At 34.9% G+C, this 16981-nt stretch overlaps 3 protein-coding genes and 1 long non-coding RNA gene across 6 annotated transcripts; 1 reads left to right on the top strand and 3 right to left on the bottom strand.

The window, feature by feature from the left end:
- The first annotated feature begins 787 nt into the window (after nucleotides 1-787).
- On the top strand, nucleotides 788-1333 carry LOC130499139 (uncharacterized). The gene is made up of 2 exons (XR_008937997.1): nucleotides 788-980; nucleotides 1061-1333. It is a non-coding gene; the product is annotated as an uncharacterized LOC130499139 (long non-coding RNA).
- Nucleotides 1295-4832, bottom strand: LOC108823000 (leucine-rich repeat receptor-like serine/threonine-protein kinase RGI4). The gene is made up of 2 exons (XM_018596223.2): nucleotides 1843-4832; nucleotides 1295-1763 (listed from the first exon to the last, which is right to left on the bottom strand). The coding sequence occupies exons 1-2, from the start codon at nucleotides 4421-4423 to the stop codon at nucleotides 1468-1470; spliced, it is 2877 nt and encodes a 958-aa protein (XP_018451725.2). The 5' UTR covers nucleotides 4424-4832; the 3' UTR covers nucleotides 1295-1467.
- Nucleotides 4833-6328: 1496 nt separating this feature from the next.
- LOC108822971 (protein SENSITIVE TO PROTON RHIZOTOXICITY 1) lies at nucleotides 6329-8718 on the bottom strand. Of its 2 annotated transcripts, XM_018596186.2 has the most exons (3): nucleotides 8562-8718; nucleotides 8257-8319; nucleotides 6329-8057 (listed from the first exon to the last, which is right to left on the bottom strand). In XM_018596186.2, exon 3 carries the CDS (start codon nucleotides 8028-8030, stop codon nucleotides 6510-6512), a length of 1521 nt encoding a protein of 506 aa, XP_018451688.2. In that variant the 5' UTR covers nucleotides 8031-8057; nucleotides 8257-8319; nucleotides 8562-8718; the 3' UTR covers nucleotides 6329-6509. The 2 variants fall into 2 exon arrangements, with proteins under 2 accessions (XP_018451688.2, XP_056848671.1); XM_056992691.1 differs by lacking the exons at nucleotides 8257-8319; nucleotides 8562-8718 and having other exon boundaries at nucleotides 6329-7487; nucleotides 7592-7732.
- A 5163-nt stretch (nucleotides 8719-13881) lies between these two features.
- On the bottom strand, nucleotides 13882-16413 carry LOC108820886 (FHA domain-containing protein PS1-like). 2 transcript variants are annotated; one of them, XM_018593908.2, is made up of 6 exons: nucleotides 16074-16413; nucleotides 15783-15988; nucleotides 15077-15691; nucleotides 14883-15009; nucleotides 14355-14665; nucleotides 13882-14271 (listed from the first exon to the last, which is right to left on the bottom strand). In XM_018593908.2, the coding sequence occupies exons 1-6, from the start codon at nucleotides 16408-16410 to the stop codon at nucleotides 14002-14004; spliced, it is 1866 nt and encodes a 621-aa protein (XP_018449410.2). In that variant the 5' UTR covers nucleotides 16411-16413; the 3' UTR covers nucleotides 13882-14001. The 2 variants fall into 2 exon arrangements, with proteins under 2 accessions (XP_018449410.2, XP_018449411.2); XM_018593909.2 differs by having other exon boundaries at nucleotides 15170-15691.
- Between the last annotated feature and the right edge of the window lie 568 nt (nucleotides 16414-16981).

Below are 16981 nucleotides of genomic sequence, written 5' to 3'. Positions count from 1 at the left end.
TAACCAAAGTGGAACAATTTGCCATTAACACACACGTTTATTGAGAGTGTCGAAAGAATCAAAGGTGACCTCCAATGTAATCTACATTAAATCTCTTGTTTTCATGTTTGGTTTACACTGAATTGGATTCCTCGTTCTGATTTGGAAGGCATTTCTATGTATTTTTAGTTTTCGTCTCTCCCCTTTTATTAAAAAAGGAAATATAAAACTAAAAGAAATAAAAATTAAAAGGAAGTGAAATATGAGTTCGTGACAATCACCAATAGTGATTGGATAGTAGAAGTGAGGTCAAAACATTCAGAATGTTCGGACAAGGATCAATAGATCAATTTTGGACCAGATCGATGTGGATCGTGTTTGACTACGTGGATCTAGCTCTAATATCCAGTGTTCTAAAAAACGGTCTATGCGGCGCTTAGACGCTAAACGTTACAAGACTGTGATGATTACTTTTTAAACCGCTTAGATAATTACAATATTGTAATAATTAAATATATATAATTTATTTTTCATAAATTGTAATAATTAATATATTAACATATATATATATATATATATATATTCTTATGAAAATAATTTTTATCATATATAAATAATAGTTTTTACTATTATTTAATATAAAATATTACATATATTTGATATATTATAATAATCTCTAAACACTTAAACCGCTTAATTAATAATCTAGGCGTAGAGCCCGCTTAGCTCTCTGCTAATACCATGTTAGGAGTATACTACTAAAGATCCTTTTCAAAGTCCAATGTGATTACTTTATCCCTAGTAATTCATGTGTCCTTTGGTTGAAACATGAACTCTCTTTCTTTCGCTCGCGAACATTGTGATTTTGCGGCACAATGTCTCGTCTTCTTCACACATCCTTCCTTCTTCATCCTCCACATTTCCGAGTTAACAAGCTTCCCCGTCCAAGCCAAGAACAGAGAGATCTCCATGCCTTGCTTCAGTTCCAACATGACCCAAAGGTATAATATCCAAAGAAGCGATTTTCACTGATGCTTCTTCAATTTCATCGTTTTTCACTGATGTTTGTTTTGGCATATAGATTTAAGTCGTTATTGATCACTCCAGTCCACTGCTTCAGCCTTTGTAATTAAACGAATTGGTTCGAGCCAAGCAGATGTAAGCCTCAGGAGTACAACACTGGTGAAACCTGATAGTATAATAATACTTTAATCTAATGCAAAGAGATTGTTTCTTATTCCTTCCGGGTTAAATTCACTCTCTGTCTAACCTCGGAATGTTTGGTGTTGTTTCACATTCATCTGATATTGACTGATTTAAACTACAAATTTGAATGCATTGGATCCTTGTTGTTTCTGAGCATCTCAAAAATGAGAGATGCAGATAAATAGGCTTCCAGAGGAAACCTACCTTTCTATGCTGCTTGCTTATACATATACAGCAAGAAGCAAAAATTAACACATCATTGCATCATCTTATACTTATTACTTAGAGTCTCGTGAGCATTCGTAGGACAGTCTTCATCTTTGGCCTCGCCCCAGGAGAGATGTTAATACAGGCAAGTGCAATACTGAGGGCACGGATCATCTGCTTTGCTGCTACACCTGATGTTTTGCTCACTCTTTGGTCAAGAATGTTGTTGCGCTCCTCTTGTTGGCTCTGCACCCACTTGGCCAACTCTCTTCCTTCGCTGACAGCTGGCTTTCCCGTTAACAACTCCAGAAGAATCACCCCAAAGCTGTAGACATTCCCAGCCATTGTCACTCTCATCGTGTAAGCATACTCTGATCAAAAGTTAAAAAAAAAAGATTAAGAGAGCTCATTTTTTTTCTCTAAATAAGGGTTTTGTATTATATGGCTCACCTGGTGGAATGTAGCCGATGGTGCCTGCAACTGCCGAGAGGCTGCTGTTGCTTCTGGAAGGATCGATCACCTTGAACAGTTCAATGTCTGCTACTAGTGGCTCAGTGAGCGACTTAAGCATTATTTTTTTACTAGAGAGATCTGGTACAAGGATTGGATCACGAGTGTTGGATTTGGATCCATGCAAGTAGCAGATTCCCTGAGCTATGCCGACTGCAATACTGTACCTGCTCGTCCAATCAACCACATCGCTGGGATGGTTGTGCAGAACGTCGTAAAGGGTGTGAGTGTGAGCAAATTCGTAGAAGAGCAAGACTCCTTGTGAATAGAGCACATAAGCTAGTGGAACCATTACGTTTGGGTGATGCAGCTTGCCCAACATCTCTAGGTCTAGCTCCAGTTGCTCACTGCTGGCTTGCTGGAAAACCCTGTCTCTTGTGTTGAGCTTTTTGATGAAGTAACTTGAACCAGAGGGCATGACTACTCTGTAGTAACTCCAGAACATTGTCTTGGAAAGAGCATTCTCTGGATTAGCAACGGCTTCCACAGCTTTGGCGAAGTTGATGTTTGATTTGTGTGAAGAGTTTGAAGTGAGAAGCTTTCCATGAATGACCTCGGGAAGGACAGTTGATCCTTCTTCCTCGTCAGGGTCGACATGCATGTTGTTAACTCCATTAGAGCGCCTATAAAGTTTCAGGATAATGACAGTTATGATCACGGCCACAAGAGCAGTTACTCCAATGGCAACAAAGGTTACGTTCAGAACTAGTTTGCTATTCTTCCCTGATGGCTTGCTTGGGATAACAACTCTATCCTCAACCGTGATCCCGGGGTTTCCGCTGACGTCGATTGAAACATTATGAGTGAACTTGGGAGTGTTTCCAGTAAGCTGGTTGTTGGATAGTATCAGCTGTCTGAGGGATATTAAATTGGTCAGATCTTCAGGGATCTCCCCTGAGAATTTGTTATTTGAAAGATCAAGAACTTCCAAGCGGTCAAGCTTAGACAAACTGGTAGAAGGGATAGGTCCTTGGAACATGTTAGTGCTGAGATTTAAGGAAATCTGCAGCTTTGGGGGCATTATTGGAATCCTCCCTCTAAGCTGGTTTTGACCAAGCTGGAGTTCTAAGAGACTACTCAGATCTCCAATGCTGTCAGGTATAGTACCACTTAGATTATTGCCTTGTAACTTCATGTTGGTAAGCTCCGTTAGGTTCGAAAGAGAAGACGGTATAGATCCACTCAGAGAATTCCAGCTCATGTCAAGTATCAAGAGTTTACTTAACAATCCCATCTCCTCTGGGATTTCTCCGGTAAGCTTGTTCTGCTGCAGTTTCAAGCCTTGAAGCGAGGTGATGTTTCCAAGCGAAGGAGGTAAGGTCCCGGTGAACTGGTTCATTTCCAAGTTAAGGAGATTCAAACTCGAAAGGTTTCCAAATGCAGGAGGTATGTGGCCAGTCAGTCTGTTGTTCTCCATCTCCAGATAGGTTAGGTTCTGAAGAGATTCAAATGCAGCTGAAGGCAGTGACCCTCTTAGCATATTGCTTCCTAGCCTCAGCCTAACTAGGCTATGTGAAATGCTTTGCGGTAACAATCCAACAAACTCATTATATGACAAATCCACAGAGACAAGTTTAGGCTGCGACAAAAGATCATCTGGAATGGACCCGTTCAGAAGGTTGAAGCTGAGGTCTAAGTTCTCGAGGTGTTTTGTGATCTCTGATGGAATTGCTCCGGTGAATCCGTTACGGTTCGCTGCGAATCTGCTCAAGGTTTGGATTCTTGAAAGTGACTCTGGGATTGCTCCGTTGAGATTGTTGTTGGAAAGAAGTAGAGTTTCTAACTTGGAGAGGTTCCCCAACGAACCAGGGAGTGACCCACTAAGATGATTATCACTGAGATCAATCAGCCTCAGCTCTTGATAATCTTCGATGCCCTCAGGGATACTACCGCTCAATGAGTTATCTGAAACCTCCAGATTCACCAGACTTTTGGCCAAATTGGTCGGAACTGAACCAGCTATCTTGTTGAAGTTGAGAGACAGGTTTTTCAACTGAACCAAAGCATCAAAACCATAGTCTCTAATGTTCCCACTCAACCTATTGTGAGAGATATCAAGAACCTCTAACTTGGAGAAGTTGCGGAAACCAAGAAGAGAAGAAACTTGGTTCCTGCTTAAGTTCAGTTGCTTCAGCCCAACTAGTGTTCCGCAATTTGTTATGAATCCATCTGGGATTGAGCTCAAGCTGTTGTTAGAGACATCAAGAGACTCCAGCGTCTGGATTTGGCAAACAAGTGGTAGAAATGAAGAATTGGAGAGATCGAAGCCAGAGAGAGACAAGCTTATCACAGAGCTACTGTCTGGTCGGCTGCAAACAACACCTTCCCATAAACATGGATTCCTCTCAGAACCAGGAAGATTCCAGTCTAAGATATTAAGGAATCTAGAGAGTTCGATCATTGTGTTTGTCTGGGTTGAAGAAAGCTGAGGGAAACAGACATGGAAACAAGACAAGAAGATGAAGAAGAAGAGACAGAACATGGACTTGCCTGTTTCTGGAGGAACTTGTATCTTCTTCATCTTTTTTTTGACGCCAGTGATCCTATTCTTTTTCAGGCAAAAGATAGAAAAAGGTTGATGAAAAGATAACAGAACACTGAAAAAAGTCGATGAGAAGAAAAAAAGGAAGAGTGTGGGGGAAATTGGTGTGGAAACTGTTGTTACAGTGGCGTGAGGCGTGTTGATTGGGTTGAAGACTTGAAGGACGTTGACTGATGTATTTTATGACACAAGACTTTTAACAAGTCTTTTTGTTCTTGTGTTCTGCCACGACAGCTTCTCCTATCACTGTTTGGTTCTCATTTGTTGACCATTTCAGTTTAATATAGTATTATTTTCGACACAGGAACATGGACAACTCTAATCATTCAATCCTCTAGAGAAAAAATGGAACTAATATTTTTAAGCAAATGCTTCTAACTAATATTATTTTCGAAATATGTTTTTCTTCTCAAATTTATTTTCTTCCACAAAATCTATTCTCACACTCTATGTGATTTATTCTCTCTTTGATTTCTTTTTTCTTTTTTATTATCTGTCAATTTTTTTTCTTTTTTCTTTTTTGATTTATCTTTTTTTTGTGTTCTAGATCTATCTTGTTAATATAAAAAATGGCAAATTATAACAACAATCCAAAAACAAAGTTTACCAAATTGTACGATCGTTTAAGTACAATTTTTTAAAGCTATAAAACTTAGTAAAACTAAGTAAAATGTTGTACCAAATTATTTTTCGACAATAATACAATTTAGTAAAATTTTGTATTTAGTTTTACTAAGTTGTAGAATCGTTCAAGTACAACTTTGTAAAACTCTAGAAATTGTAAACTTCAAAACATTGTAAAACTGTATAATTTAGTAAAACTTTAAAATTTTACAGACTTGAGAACTCTGTAAGACTATATATAGAACTTGATTAAACTTTACCTCGATTATTGAGATCTGATAAATTAAAATTTAACAAAAACGACATAGAACCCCTTTTTTGTTTAAGAAGAGTATATAAGATTTTTAGTCCCTTTGGAAGATGATTGCAAGTTCGAATCTAACTTGCTACTTCATGGTGTATCGACATTTCTAGTTACATAATTTTAGTGAACGGTGCAAGTTCTCATACCTATATCAATTTTGTTTGTATAACATAAACATTAAAAAGTTACTGATTCTTTTCTTAAATTTGTTAGTCACAATTAGGCCTGGGCACGGATCGGATATTCGGGTTTTTGAAGGTATTTGTGATTTGCTTCGAATGTTACGAATATCTGATTTTTCGATTTGCTTTGCTTCGGAAAAATACGGATATTCGGAAAAACGGATATCCGGAAAATAAATAGATATTTGCGGATATTCGCGGATACTTACGGATCTCTCATTTGTTTTGATTAATACAAATAATCTTAAAAATTTGATACAAATTTGTTTTGTAAAATATATTTTTTGCATGATATAAAAGATAAAAATTAAAAAAAGCAATGAATCTTCATATTTTGTAAATTTTTAAACTTAGTTAAAATTATAATAACACAAAACTTAAAAAAAAATTATAATTATCGTAAATATTTTCTCTTCCTTTTATGTAATACTTTTATATAAGTAATAATATGAATAGAATCTATCAAATAATATATTAGAATAATAATTATATAATTTTATACATTTAAAACTTTAAATATAATCAAAATATACATGTATTTATATATTGACGGATCGGATCGGATATTCGCTTCCCAAAATTTTAATATTTGTGATTTGCTTCGATTTTGACGGATATTGAATTTTAGTATTTGCTTTGCTTCGAAAGCTTACGGATATTCGGAATTTTCGAATCGAATAGCAACGGATAACGAATCGAATCAAATTTAACGGATAAAATGCCCAGCCCTAGTCACAATTGGTTCCGCCAATGTGAACAGTAAACGTGAGAAAGAACAAAAAGAATTTAATATTACAACAGAGTTTTAAGAAAAAGGAAATCCACTTTTTTGTTTATCTAATAATTATTCTGGAAATAACAAAATTACACAAAAAGGAGCTGCCTAAACGCTGAGGAAAAAAAAAAAAGAAGAAGAGCTAGAACATCTTACATAGCATATATATGGCAAGGGTATTTAGAGACTAGTATTTGAAGCAGACCCACCATCACCATTCCTGGGCGACAAACCACACGCACTTGAAAGAAGCATTTGAAACGAACTATCTGAATCATCGAACATGGGTCGTGGGAACTCGTGGAAGCCTCCAAAATTACAAGTGTCAAAGCTCAGCGGCGAGAAGGAGTCCTCGAAACGTATCTTCCCATCCATGAATCCAGGTTGTGAGGTTTCTTGATTAACGTTCGTTGCAGAACCAAGATTGAAACCAATCATTCCTGTGTTGTTGTTCCCGCAATCAGAGCTCCCTCTCTGCACAGAAGGTTTCGTCTCTTCAAGTGGGATGGCAGGGGTGTGTCCTTGGAACAAAGCAATGTGACCAAACAGCTTGTCTTTCCTCGAAAACGTTGTGCCGCATGAACAGAGCCACTTGTTTTTCCCGCAGTGCTTCTCGTGGGTTTTGAGATCCGCAATGACGGAGAATTTCTTGGTATGGCATCGGCTGCAAGTGAAGCTCTTGTCGCAGTGGGTGCGTTTGTAGTGGTTCTTGACGCATAGTATCGTCTTCAAAGGCTGGAACTTTTTGTGATCCTTGTTACGTTTGCAGCCAGGGAATGGGCAGGAGTACCTTTTGATCAGCAACGGCTCAGACCCAGGAAGGGCTTCTTTGTTGGGTTTAGCAAGAGCAGCGGGAGTTTTGTACTCGTCTCCGTGACCTCTCATGTGCATCCTCAGGTTAGCGTCTCTCTTGAAACCCTTGCCACATATGGTGCAGAAGTGAGTATGGGGAGCGAGGATCTCCTCTTTCTCGAGCTGCAGAATCTCGTAAGAACCGGGAAGAAGGTTCTCTCCTTCCTCCACGTCATCTTCGTCTTTCATTTCATGTTCTTCTACAACATGGCTTTCCCTCTCTTCAACAACACTCGGCTGCTTAGGCAAAGGCAAAGGCAAAGGCAAATCGAACTCGCAAGAGTTGTTGTTGTTGTTGTTAAGGGTCTGTGAAGCAAGGTTATTAGCCTCCCTTGGATAAGGGAACAAGGCTGAACCGGGGGCTGTAGTAGAAGACATATTATTATGCTTAACAGATGGAAGAAGACTACCTGCAGTTGAAATCAGCTGTATGATTATGGAAGTAAGATCAGTGGTTATGAGCTGTTCTTGACGACTTTGAAGCTGCCCGTTTCGGCCAACGATGAGATGAACAAGATCCTGGAGCTCGTGAATCTTCTCTTCCATAAAGGATAGATTGCTCAGCATAGTCCTCGGATCCCACGCTTGAGCCCTCACGCCTTGGAGGAAATCAACATGAGAATGAACACCGTTGCTCTTGTTGTTGTTGTTGTTGTTATCATGGCTTGAAGAAGCTTTCATGTGGTCAAAAACTGGCTCCTCATCCATACCCATCTCGTAATCCAAGATAGAAGCATCTTCCCACTTGTGCTGTTGTGAGGTGAAGCATACCGGCTCACGCAATTTGGAAGAAGAAGATGATGATGAGCCTCCCCAGTTGTTCTGACACAGATCATCATCTGTTTCCATCTTTCAAGATCTTGTGGTGGTCACCCCCTGATGATCATCAAATCAATAAAAGTAACAACTTAAAGAAAGAATTTGAAGACAATAAATCTTTAAAGAGAATCAGAATTAGGACTACACATAGAAGCAAAACCCATTCTACCTTAGCAATTAAAAAAAAAAATCTTTGTAATCCGGATCAGAATTAGGACAAAAAGATATTACACAGAGAATCAAACACAAACTATACCTTTAAGCAGAGAGTCAAATATTTCCCCAGAAAGTTATCTTCTCGCGCGAATCTCCTCGAGATCTGCAAACAAACGATGATAAGCTTACGTAACATCCACAAGAAAACAAAACAAAAAAAAAAACAAACACGGTCAAACAAACAAAAAAAAAACTATCCTAACTTTTATCGAATGGATCATCACTCGCCGCGGACAATACGTTACACAGAAGAAAAAGTCATATAACGCAAAAACACGATCAAAGTACAATCTTCGCGAATCAAATCGGAAAGTAAAAAAATATGAGAGAGAAAGAGAGATTCACCAGAAATATCGCTTCAAATGGTTCTTTGGGACCTCCAACGGCCGTTTTAAAGGATCGAGAGATAGAGAGGAAGAGGGAAGCAGAGCTCGAGCGGGGTTCGTCTTTTTATTAGGCGAAAATCTCCTTCTCTACTTTGTGATTTACTCCTTCCTACTAAAGTCAACGCGTTCATCTTAGCCGTTTAGATGCATTTTTATGAGCATCCGCCAGATCTGACGGCTAAGATCTGTTTCATCGCGTCGAACACTGTGTCACTACAACCGGAGCCGTTGATTTAATGGGAAAATTAAAGATAGACAAGGAGTGGTGGGGGTCCACTCTACGACTAGTCCTCTCTCTCTCTCTCTCTAATTGTATTTTTGTTTATGATTTTTAATGTTAAAACCTCTCCACTGAATTTGTTTTCATAAAAACTCTCAAACTAACTATTTAACGAATAAACTCTCAAATTAACTTTATTTAATAAATTAAATCTTTCCGGTCATAATTACCAGTATTACTGGTAATTTTTTAGTTTAGAAATTTCTACATTAAACAAAATATAAGTAAGGGGTTTTACTACTAGAAATAAAAAAATTCAAAATGTAATAACATTATCTAAAAATTAATAATTTTAATATTCCAAAATTAGCATTTTTGAAAACTTTCTGTAAAATATATGAGTAGTGGTTTTTAAATCAACATTATATATGTATAAATTAAAAATGTAAAAACCCATAAAATATAACAAAATTATCTAAAAATTTATCTATTTTCTTGTGTTTTACATTTTTAACTTTTAGATAATTTTTATTACTGGTAAATCTTAAAATAATTTTTATTATATTTTCTGGTTTTTTTCATTTTTATTATACATATATAATGTTGATTTAAAAAAAAACTAGACTCATATATTTTACAGAAATTTTTTAAAAACTAATTTGGAATATTAAAGTTATTAATTTTTGGATAATTTTATAATATTTTGAATTTTTTATTCTAGCGGTAAAGTACCTCACTTATGTTTTTTTAACATAGAAACCCCTAGACTAAAAGTTTACCGGTAGTACTGATAATTATGACCAGAAAAAGTTTAATTCATTAAATAAAGTTAATTTGGAAGTTTATTCATTAAATACTTAGTTTAGGAGTTTTATCCAAAATAAACTTAACTGAGGAGTTTTAACGTTAAAAATCCTTTTGTTTATTACTTCCTTTTATTTCCATCTCTCTCTCCATGCGCTACTCGAAATTAAAAATAATCATTAGTTAACACCCAATACCTCCTTTTTATTGGCCACTAGATTTGCTAAATTATGCTTCTCTTGACTTTTAAAAGTTTTCATATGTTGACGTAGAAACAATCACTCGTAATTTTCTTATAAAATAACCACTCTTAATTAGATTGAGAAATATTTTTTTTATAAAGTTTTTTAATATACCTAAAATCCGGAGCAATATAAGATCAAAGGCAATTCTCCAAAATAAATTTATTTCAAATTTTTATCATAAAAAGACCATAACCAAAACAATGACAAAAATGTTTTAATAAAAGAAAAGATTCTTATATTTTATATATATAAATACAAATAAATAATAAAAATAGATATATTTTTTTGTTAATTTTAGATTATATGTTTTCAAATTCAAATTTTTATAATTTTATAATTTTTCTTTTTGAAATTCAAAAATACTATTTAAAACTATTTCAAAAATTTTCACTTTCAAAATTTTAATTTTTTTATTTTATAAAATTTTAACCAAAAGAATTTAAATGTATATTTATTTTTAATGAAATATGTCGATCATTTTGATTTTTAGATTCTATATTTGTGACAATAAATTTTTATTGCTGTTATACAGTACTCCCTTTGTTTTTTAAAGATGTATGTTTTAGGAATTTTTTTTGTTTCAAAAAGATGTATTTTTCATATTTTCAATGTAATTTTTGTCAACTAATTATGAATAATTGTGAATCTCAAAAACATTAATTGCATTTCTTGAAATTTTATTGGTTTAGAAATATAGGAAATATAAAATAACAAAAAACTATGCACTAATAAGTAAATTTTAATATGTTTTATTAAAAAGTGTGAAAATCTCAAAACATGTATTATTTAAAAACAGAGGGAGTATTTCTCTAACATTAACTCTACTTGAGAAAAGGTTATTTTGAATGTCGGGAAATCAAGATAACGTTTTAATTAGCTGACGACAAAAAAGAAATATAAAAACAAGGAATTGCTCCAAGTTCAAAGTGCAATTACGTCTGCCACGTGGAGTCACTTGGCACGAAGGTTCGTTTCGTTCATGCATTCTAGGGCTGGGCATTCGGATACCCATTCGGGTTTCGGTTCAGTCCATTCGGGTTTCGGGTTTTCGGGGTCAAAGATTTCAGCCCCATTCGGATATTTCTAAATTTTGGTTCGGGTTCGGTTCGGATCTTTGCGGGTTTGGTTCAGGTTCGGATAACCCATTTAAAATGTTTTTAAATTTTCAAAATTCATTATATACTTTAAATTTTTAAAATCTATAAGAAAGATAATATATTACATATAAACTAGGTGTTTTCCTGCACCATGTGCAGTAAAATTGTTTTCAAAATTTAATTTATATTTAAAATAAGGTTTATTAAATATTATAGATTTTATTATTTTACCGATATTTAAATATAGATTTTATTTATTTAAATATTAAATTAAGAGAAAATGATTTTTTATTTAAAAATATATTGTATAATTATCAAAAATTTGAACTAACAATATTTATAGAATCTGTAGATGTATAAGAATCTAATGATTTTACGATTAAAAATCAAATTCAAAAAAAAATTGTAGCATTTTTTAAAAGATTTAGTAATACAAATTGTATTATTATATAAAATAAAATATAATATAATTTCGAAATTTTAATGTTATGAATATATTTATTTTATAGATGATGTATGCGATATTACCATATTTAAAGAAGTTTACCAAAAATAAATATCAATATTAAATGTAAAGTATGAGTTATTACCATATTCAAAAAAGTTTACCAAAAATATAAATCAACATTAAATGAAATAATCTATGTCATATTGTTCGGAAGCTATGTCATCAATTTTAGTAGTCATGTCATATTTTTTGTGAAAATGATTGTAGAGAAGACATGTGGCAAAATTACTTCTCAAATATAGTCTATGGGATTTTCATAACATATATGTCAAAATACCTTAATTTAACATATAAATTGGTTTTCTTTGAATATTTGGATAAAGAATCAATAGATATTTAACTATTTTGGTGTTTTCAGTATACTTTAGCTATTTTAAACATTTATTTTTGACTATTTGCATATATTTTCTGAGTATTTTGGAAAACTTAAAGGTATCTTATATATTTCTAATTTTTTTAATATACATTATATATAAAAATAATGTATATATTTAAGTATATAAATTTATTTCGGATACATTCGGATACCCAAAATATTTCGGTTCGGATCGGGTTCGGTTTCGGTTCTTTAAATACCGAAATTTTGAACCTGTTCGGATATTTAATCAATTTTGGTTCGGGTTTGGTGCTACTTTTTTGGATCGGGTTCGGTTCAGTTTTTCGGGTTCGGATTTTTTGCCCAGCCCTAATGCACTCACTGGAAAGCCAAAATTGAAAAACAAGGAATTGCTTTTAGTTTTGTGAACAACATAAATTATTTTTAAATACTAGGCCGTTGATTGAGCAAGCACGATATCGCCACATGCCGACCCCCTTTACGAGTTAACTAAAGACTGTCACCACGTTAATGTCAAACAAACGGTTCAAAACTTCATATTATTAAGTTTTTATAATAATAGATCTTTCAAATAGTTTTATTAATTTTTATAGTTACTATTTTAGTCTGCTTAATTTTCTATTTTATTAATATTCTTAGATGTAAATATCATATTCAACAATCTTTAGTTTTTTTTTCTTTTGGCATCACCTATCTATAACTAACAAAAATAATATATTATTAATTAATCATTTATAATTTATGATCTAGTTTGTGTGTTTTTTGTCACAAAAAAAGTTTGTGTGTTTTAATTTTTAATATAGTGTTACATCTGATAGTTCTATAATGTTCAACATAGCTTTTAAATATGTATGTTTTACTATATTTATAAAACTTGTATATTGTAAATTTTATTTTTAATAATATTAAACAGTATAACCTAAAATAGGAAAATGAAATTTATTTATTTATGTTTTGAAAAATAAATTTTGGAGTTTACCTTTTAGGCAAATACCTTGAACTTTTTTTGTAAATAAAAAACACCCTAAATTTCAAAAAAATTGAAGTTTTGTCAAACTTGTTAATTTCTAGAGGTTAAACTTAATTAGTATTGTCGTTACTTTCTGATCATGGTTAGGTATGTTGATCAAAGCGTAAACTTTCTCTGAATATAGGCAATATGTATTTTTAAGTCTTTCTCCGATAAACTGAACATATGAGCGTCTAATTTCCAATTCAATCTTTAGAAATAAAAAAATTCAAACAAAGAAAAATATAAACGGATTAGCGCGGACCAATTTTGGAAAAAGAAAAAGGATGGTAGATACTAGCAACTAGGAGAAGAGTTCAAAACCAAATATGGTTTTGATTTCTTATGAAGGACAAAAGAATCAAGTGTTGGGGGCAAAGTGGACAAGGATGATTACACCCATTAAACGTGGTGGGAACCTCTAACTCTGTTAGTGTCAATGACTCTCTATAATATTTGCATTCTAAACAAAGTGAAAATAATCATTTATAATTTTATTTAACAACCTTAATATCAAGAAACGATAAGCACCACTTTCACTAGTTACTACCAAATTCTTCTAGTTTTATCACAATGTTTACTAATCAAATGTCATAAGAGTATGGATAAATAATATTACAAAGTTGATTACATGAACGATGATTTTTTAACGGCTATTGTTATTTCCTTACATCTTTCAGAACATCTACTCTCCGATTCAAGTCTAGTCTTTTCATTTATTATCAAAACTAAACCACAAAATACGTGTCACAAATTTATCGAGCCACCATGGGTGGAATATGCGTAAGCTGTTGCATGTGCAAATGCAAACATCTGGATATAGACTAATCATCAACTTATAATTTTGTTACATATGAAAATGGCCCCTTCCAATAAATATGTTTTCATGTTCTGAAGAGTCATTACCATCTTATGGGTCCATAACAGTAACTCAGTGATTATTACAAAGCACATTCCCAAACTATATGTGGTCTATATTTCAGCTTAACGATTAACCTTCATTATTCTAACATTCGTGGGAATGACGATTGCCATAATTGGAAGACAAACACAATCCCACAATCAAAAAGTACTAACTATATGGAAAATGTCATTATTCTAAAAAAGTATTCCATCTATAATCGAGTTGAATTTATTTGGCTTACTTGAAAAGAAGGAACAACAATGGATGTTGAATCATTAGTGATTGTGGCCATAATGAGAGTTAAGGAGCAATATTAGCTTCAAACCTTTTGCTGCTGCTGCAGCACTCTCTTCCCGTCCTCCATTGAACGTTGGTTTCTTTCTGTAAGGAAAACAAGTTCGGTTGTTGTAATTTTCTCTCACCATGACATCGTCAAAATGACTCCAAGTCCTTCCTCTCGGCAAACTCTCTGGCCACATAAACCTTTCAGACAACGGATTCTTCAAACTCTCGTAGAACTCATGAGGCGTCTCGCAAATCACATCCTGAATCCAAAATGTTATTATAACACAATACTTTGTTTTAGAAATTAAAACTCACTGAATACAGAAACTTATTCATAGATTACCTCTGCTCTGGCTTTGATCTTGAGAGTTACATCGTTGCTAAGAAGAACGAGTTTTTCATAGATGTTAAGGTTTCGATAAAGAAGTGCACATTCGAGAACTTGATCTTCTGATGTAGGGCCATTTAACTGAGGAGTGACTGATGGGGTTGGTGTAGTTTCTTTGGTTTCCTCTGATAGGCTTTGGAGCTGAATCCACCATTTGGTTTTAACCTTACACTCTTCAATCCAATCCAGAGCTGAGGAAGCAATCTCTGCTCTTTTTCTAAAGAGAAGACTCCAAGTGCGTTTAGTCTTATTTAGTTCCCTTAACACTGAACAACGAAACCAAATGGGGTGATATTGTCCAAAAGTAATTGATCATATAAATTATAAAGGCAAAGTATATATTGGTTTATCATAAGAATTTACTACAATTTATGTTGTCAAAGAGAATTCTTCCAGATATGTATTATAGATTCATGTGCTTCTGCTTTAAATGAAGCTAGAAACTATTGATAGAATAAAAAAAAAAAATACAGAGGGTTTTACCTGTTAGCGGTACGACCAGATGTGTCCCTCTGAGACCTTGCAACAAGTGCAGTGGCTTCCTAGACTCCTTGTCGAGGAGAGAAGAAGTGTCCAACACAATGGTCCACTTCATCTTGTTCTTTCCGTTCTAGATACACAATGAAACTTATGGTTATTATAACTACACAGAGACAACAAAAATAATTATGACTTACAGAAGATGAATGAGTGCCCCTAGATATGTTGTTTCTTGCTGATGCAGTAGAAAATGCATTGATGTATGATTGGCTTTGGGAATAGGAGTTTACATCTTTCTTCTTTGGTGTCACCGGCTCATGATTCACCTTTGATTTGTTGCTCATGCAGTGAACATCTGGTCTCTGTTCCTTACTTGGATTTTCTGCTTTGGCTTCTACACTATTTATGGCCAACTCTGGTGTAGCCTGAACATCCTCTGTCTGATTGGAATCTCTTAGGAGTGGAAGCGATGAAGTCTCCGGTTCTGGTGACTCCATCTCTGACATCACATCTCCTCTGACATAGCATTCATCATCATCCAAACCGTGCTGTTTACTTGGCTTTTCAGGAGCGGCTTCTACAACACACTGCGATGAAGACTGAGAATCTACATCTGCATCAGATTGTAGCTTTTGTGTATCAACAGAATCTCTAGCTAATGCCAAAGCACTTGGAGATGCAAGCGGCAACGAAAATTCCATTGTATTAATACATGTATCCTCGTCCTCACTAGGGACCGATGATCCACTTCCTTCAAAAGTCACATCCATATGTCCGTCTCCATCATCACCTGACGCAGTATCCGCTTGTGACTGCAGATAAACTCTCAGGCTAAGGACAAATAAACTAACAACAAACATTTACTAAATGCTAAAAGCAAAAAAAAAAAAGAGAAGTTGGAACCTCTGCTTCAGATATTCTATTATCTTCATCTTGCTCTATCGCTGTAGATGAAACAAAAGGATTGTCGAGATCATATGCATGGCTAAGTGGAACCCAGTGCAGTCTATAAAGCCTTGTCGAAGCACCGATCCTAATGACATCACCTTCCTCCACCTCAACGCAATCATCTGCCTCAACTTTCTCATCCCTAACCCATGTCCCATCCACTAAACCAAATCAAGATTCCAAAATAAATAAATAAATGAGAAAAATTCACACTAGAAACAATCTAAAATTTTAGGATTTTAATACCGGAGGATAGATCGGTGACGAAGAGTTTCTGACGAGAGGGAAGAGACCGGATCTGCAAGTGGTACTTGCTAACGGTAGGGTGCGTCAGCAGAATATCGCAGTCTGGATGCCGGCCTACGATCAGAATCTGCTCCTCTACCTCGTCATCTTCATCGTTTCCGTTTCTATCCGGCGACGAGAAATCGCGACTGTTGACCACGAAGATGTTCTTGAGAATGGCGCCGTTTTTCAGCACGGTGAACATAGGGATCGTCTTCTCTCGCACTTGTTGCTCCTCCGCCATCATCGGAGATGACGTCTGAGAGAGCCAAATCTTTAGTTTCGATTTCTCTCCCATCCATCCCCTTCCTGATTTGGACGAGCTTTGATCTCGAACGGCTAATTTAAGTCATCTCCGACCATTTCAAATTTGCTTAACCGATTCGTTAAACCGTTAATGAAACAGTATGGTTAACGTGTTTGCCAAACAAAGGCGATTGATGATTTAGATACCGGTTAGGGACATGGGATTCTTCACTTCTTTCCATTTTAAGTCCGCCTAGGGATGGCGATCAAGGATCTGGACCGCGGGCCTAACCCGTAAAGACTTGCTGTGGGATGGGATTGGGCCTCTATTTGATAAGCCCGCAAAATTGCGGGCCTCGCGGGACGGGCTCACAACGGGACAGGACGAATGCGGGACGGATCCAAAATGAGACGGGCCGGATGCGGGACAGGTTAACCCGCGGGATTTTGAAGACCCGCAACCATAAGTTCTCATTTCTGCTTGTTTTTTTCAGTATTATAAATTGTTTTATTACTATGTGAGATTTTTTTGTTTAGGTTGATGAGTTTTGTTTTCAGTATTGTTAATTGGTGATTTAAAAAAATTGGTTACAATAATGTTGTTAAAGAGCTACTGCTTGTTG

This window comes from Raphanus sativus, chromosome 8 (assembly GCF_000801105.2).
Source record: "Raphanus sativus cultivar WK10039 chromosome 8, ASM80110v3, whole genome shotgun sequence".
In the NCBI taxonomy this organism is placed as follows: domain Eukaryota; kingdom Viridiplantae; phylum Streptophyta; class Magnoliopsida; order Brassicales; family Brassicaceae; genus Raphanus; species Raphanus sativus.
This window is presented reverse-complemented; position numbering and strand designations above follow the sequence as displayed.